Source organism: Squalius cephalus (assembly GCF_949319135.1).
Source record: "Squalius cephalus genome assembly, chromosome: 4".
NCBI classification, from domain to species: Eukaryota; Metazoa; Chordata; class Actinopteri; order Cypriniformes; family Leuciscidae; genus Squalius; species Squalius cephalus.
In genome coordinates, this window is record NC_137125.1 from 49,317,077 (window position 1) to 49,322,662 (window position 5,586).

The 5,586-nt window shown below is 38.2% G+C and overlaps 1 protein-coding gene across 1 annotated transcript; it reads right to left on the bottom strand.

Annotated features, from left to right (window-relative positions):
• Positions 1-6: 6 nt before the first annotated feature.
• coa6 (cytochrome c oxidase assembly factor 6) lies at positions 7-2,322 on the bottom strand. The gene is made up of 3 exons (XM_079868094.1): positions 2,156-2,322; positions 1,817-1,975; positions 7-249 (listed from the first exon to the last, which is right to left on the bottom strand). The coding sequence occupies exons 2-3, from the start codon at positions 1,958-1,960 to the stop codon at positions 154-156; spliced, it is 240 nt and encodes a 79-aa protein (XP_079724220.1). The 5' UTR covers positions 1,961-1,975; positions 2,156-2,322; the 3' UTR covers positions 7-153.
• Positions 2,323-5,586: the final 3,264 nt, after the last annotated feature.

Sequence of the window (5,586 nt, forward strand, 5' to 3'; positions counted from 1 at the left end):
TTATTTTGCATTTAAGGCATTACATTGAAGCTCCATACAGCACAGACTCGTTGAGATAAATAAGACAAAAACACAATGTTTTATATAGGCTAGGAAAACTTTTAGTGCATCACCGCCAGTGTTATCATTCCCTCCGATGCACAGCATTGCTGGCTACAATTTTGATGCTCCTTCAGTTGGTTCATAGCCGTCATTTTGTATTTTCTCCTTGTACTTCAAGAAGTCCCTCCGTTTGACGAAATACTTCACCTGCCGTTGAATTACAACAATCAGTTCATGTACATGCATTGTGAAATTCAACAGAAGACACTTTTGCCCTTGTGAAAAAGAAGTGTGCTTAATTGTATTGAATGTGCACTTGTAGTGTACTTCAAATCCTAAAAGTAGATATTTCTAAAAACTGAACTAATATTAATGAAATAAAAGGTCACTCTTAAAGAGTATATTTTCATAAGTGTTTCTTAAGACACTTAAATACTTGTAATAATATCAAATGAAATGTTTTACTTTAAATCATTGTTTTAATAATTTTTGTCATGTTTTAAAGTACACTTACTTTAATGTGTTGACTAAAATACTAAAGCACATGTACTTGATTATAATTTTAACCAGTGTGTCATTTGATGTTACATTTAAAGTTAATATATTTGAACTTTAACTTCATAATTAGAATTATTGACAGATGTACTGTCATTTATTACTCACCATCGTGTCGTTCCTAACCCATAAGACTCGTTCATCTTCGGAATACAAATGAAGATCTTATTGATGAAATCTGAGAGCTTTCTGTCTCTCCATTGACAGCTACGCAACTACCACTTTGACACATCAGAAACTTCATAAAGAGATCGTAAAACGAATCCATATGAATTAAGCGGTTTAGTCCAAATTTTCTGAAGAGACTCGATTGCTTTACATGATGAACAGATTGAATTTAGGCGTTTATTCACATATAAACATTCATCAACTCACACATCAGTTTTGGTAAAAAGAAGCTCAAGCATGATCGCTTGATGTGCGAGAACCAATGAGGTTCATTCTTGTGTTACGCAGCATGTTTGAGCTTCAGCAAGAACCAATGAGGTTCATTCTCGTGTTACGCAGCATGTTTGAGCTTCAGCAAGAACCAATGAGGTTCATTCTCGTGCGTCAAGCAGGTTCGTTTGAGCTTCGGTTTATGTTTCCTGATCAATGTTTATTATATGTGAATAAAAGCTTAAATTAAATCTGTTCATCATATTGCAATCGAGTCACTTCAGAAAATTTGTACTAAACTGCTAAATTCATATGGATTAGTTTTACTTAGTTTATCTTTTTGAAGCGTCAAAGTGGTAGTTGCGTAGCTGTCAACGGACAGACAGAAATCTCTCAGATTTCATTAAAAAGATCTTCATTTGTGTTCTGAAGATGAACGAAAGTCTAACGGGTCTGGAATGAGGGCGAGTAATTGACAGAATTTTTGTGCAAACTAACTACTTCAAAAGTATTACATTTATACGTTTGCAATAAAGAATATAATCAAGTATATTGTTTCCGAAAAGGTATGCTACAGTGTGTACTTCTTTTTCACAAGTGTGGCTACACTGAGAGGGAAATATTAATGTACTTAATGTTGTATGCTATAACAATGCAATAGCCTAACACGTGTAAATATAAAGGCAATGTAAAAAAATCAAATGTTTTAGTTTCATTCAAAAAAAAAAAAAATCTCAATATTCGTGACAGCTGCTGCAAATAAATTCAAATTAAACGCAGGTGTCATAGAGATTTGTATGTTTCTGCACTCAGAACTATTGAATCAGTACTATGGACAGACCCACTGGGCAGGACACTTGTCTTCAAACTCCTGCTGGTGTTTCTCACAGGCAGATGAGCTGTCTTTGTGGACATCTAGACACTTCCAGAGCTCATCTCTCGCGCTCCAGCAGGCCTTGCGTTCACTGGCGTTAGGAGCGCTCATCTCTCCTCAGTTATTCTGCAGGTTTGTCAACAACTTGTATCACTCGTATTGTTCAATATAAACGGTGCAAACAAATGTCATTAACATTAAGGACATGTTTAACCATCAGTGAACTGTCAGACAGTATGTTTTACCAGAGAACACAAATGAGAGATAATTGTGGCTGACAGTCACAGAGAAAAATTAACCGCTTACCAAATACGATTCATCACTTCAAAAGCTCTCTGTAATTAGTATTAACCTAATAAAAGTGTTAATCAGTCATATATCTGAAGTGCAGAGAGTCCCAAGGACGCGTTGAGGAAGTAATGCGACTCAACAACACTAAACATGTCGCTTTCTGATGACTCAAGCCATTGCGTAAAATGTAGTTCGGTCAGTGACAGCTAGATGGTGCACTTAAAACATTTTAGTCTCACTTCTAATGTATAAATGCATTTCCTCTTATGATACATTTGCCCATTGATATCTGTAATGTTGGCCCTCGTTACTGGCTCCAGAAAGTGATGCCACAATATGTTTTGTAGCTGTTCAAACTCAAGAGTTTGAGACCGTCAAATAAAATTTTGCCAAAATCTTCTGAGACTTTTCAGTTTTTCACGTCTTCGATTCAATCCCATCCGTCATAAGTCGGCACTAAAGAAAATCCTTTTAGCTGCTTTATTCAGAAGTTTCTCCTCATGTTTTGAAGTCCTCGTGCTCCTGATCCCAGTGACTCATCGTGGCCATTAACAAACAGGAATTAATTGTGTGTGGGAATGCTATTGAAAGTGAGCTCCTTTGTAGGGACAGAGAGTGTCCATTGTTCAGCACTGAATGTTAAAGAGAAAGAAGAGCACAAACATTTGAGGCCTAAGATAAACTCTGAACGATTGAAAAGATAGTTTTCCCCCCTCCATAATTACTTACTAACAACAGACCTTGAGATCCCATTCAGAAAGATGAAAATGAAATGTGATCTGATCTGATTTGTGTGAAAGCCCATTTCAACCACATATAATCATGCTTTTATAAAATCATAAATATGACAAGTCTATATCTAGTCCCAGACTAAAATGCATGTTTGAGCTGTTTTAACTGAGAGCAACCTGCACTGATATAACTTAAAATATGTCAGAGCCATTGTTTTGTCTCAAGATGCACACCAGTAATGTTTTTTTTTTTCTAAGGCACGTTTATTAAAGCTACTTAAATGTCCTAATTGAACTAACCCTGGCTTAATCTAAGCCCTGTCTGTGAAACCAGGCCAGTATCTCACTTTTTATCCCATAACTTCAACCTTTTGTCTCATAATTTCAACTTAATATATTAAATGAAGATTTACCATAGCTTTTTATTTTCTTCTTTAGTGTCAGAAATGGGCTTTTGTATTTTTGTTTTTTAAAAGGACAGTCATGTTTTCGTGTTTCCTCCCAACCTGAGCACTTTTGTGTTCCACTTTTTGTTAACTTTGAAGTGCTGATTCTTTCATCTCGGTCTGTGTTCTCGATTGTCAGTCGTGTGTGATTATGGGTCAGCGCTGGGCTGTTTGATTTCTTCCCCGTCTGTTTTCTCTCTCAGTTGCTAAGGAACTGAGATGTGGCATAAGTTGCTGTCATGCTTCTGAGTTTCAGCACCTATTAGCGATCAAAGTGGTTTCAGTAATCTGCAGTGTTTTAATAGTTTAATAAGCACACCATGGGGACCGGCGAACCAAATCGTCTAATTAGCATTCCATAAAGACCCAAGTCAGGACAGCGTAAAAGCATGATAAATGACTTGCGGCTCGCTTTGAAAAACGCTGCAGCTCGCGAAGATCACAGCAGTAGATCTCATTACTTACTGTATTACATGTCAAAACATTAATTAATAACAGATTAATCCTTCACGCCACTGGCATGCCAACAAGAAAAAGCACATCAAATCCATTAACATAAGTGCATCTGTGCATTATTTGTGCTCCAAAGCAAACTAAAACCAGTTTGAAAGTTAAAAGTATGTAGTTTAAATACTTTGGAAGTTCTGAGTGGTTTTGAGATTTGATAGAGTCAAGCCAATATAATTATACATAAAAAACATAAAAAATATACACTGCTTGTTGTCTTTTTTGATTTCCATTTTTACCTTCACCTAAAGCACTGTTCTCTGGATTCCGAAGGCAAAGGGATTATGAGTAATTCAACTGATGTTGGAGCTTTTGTGTGTGTGTGTGTGTGTTTCTTTTCTTGTGCGATTAGAAGTCACACACCGCTGTCCTCTTTTCAGCATGTGTGCATGTGTGATTTTTCATCTCTCTGAGGGGGACAGAGAGACAGTGGTCCGTGTTCAGATGAAAAGGCCCCAGCGCTCTTCCTTTGGGCCCCTCTCTCTCTTTTGGACTCAAGGAGCCCTGATGTCACATTTCAGAGACTTAGTTCAATGCCATGTTGTGTTGTGAAGGGATGGAGGGAGCTTTATGAATGGCTTTCATCACACCCCAGGGATGCTCATCAACACACTGTTCCTGGAGAATAAACCTTCACGGGACTCACTAGTGTATATAGAGTGCAGGAATGGTGCTATTTGTCCAGTGTTTACTCGTTTTATGTTTGTGCATTGGTTGGAAAAAGTGCACAAACCATTCATCTTATTAAGGAGAAAAGTGCTATTCCTTTCTAAGCAATCAGACTTTATGATTCTTGCCTTGTGGATGTTGAAACTTGTGAAAAATCCCATAGACCACAATCACCATAGTAACCACTTAGAAATGCCTTAGCAACCACCAAACCACCCCAGTTAACACACAGCAACCTAGTAACCACTTAGTAATGCATATCAATCACCAATACACCATAGGATCCACCTAGCAACTCCATAAAAAGCACCCTGGCAACCATTTAGTAGTGCCTTAGCATTGGTCAAAACACCTTGGTAATTACAAAGCAACCACAAAGCACCCTACTAAAGCATCCTGGTAGCCAGCTTGTGATGCCTTAGCTACCACTAAAGTACCTCAGTAAACACACAGCAACCACAAAGCACCCTGGTGAACACATAGCAACACCCTAGCAACCTACTAAAGCATCCTGGTAGTCAGCTTGTGATGCCTTAGCAACCACTAAAGTACCTCAGTAAACACACAGCAACCACAAAGCACCCTAGTGAACACATAGCAACACCCTAGCAACCTACTAAAGCATCCTGGTAGTCAGCTTGTGATGCCTTAGCAACCACTAAAGCATTTCAGTAAACACACAGCAACCACAAAGCACCCTAGTGACCACATAGCAACGCCTTAGCAACCACCAAAGCACCCTAGTAAACACACAGCAACCACAAATCACCCTCAAGCACCTCAATACTAGGTGACAACCACCTAGTATTGAAACCACTTATAAACGCCCTAGCAACCACAAAAACACCCTGACAACCACCAAGTAATGCCTTCGCAAACACAAATACAATCTAGTAACCACAAAGCACCCTAGTAACCACCTAGCAATATTCAGAAACCACAAAATACACCCTAGTAACCACTTAGCAACCACCTAGAAATGTCGCAGTAACCACAAAAAAAAAGCCTGCTAACCAACTGGAAATGCAACAAGTTGTAGCCTACATGGGCAAACTCCATTCTAAATCTAGTAGTGTGCCATTTTTTTAAAGTG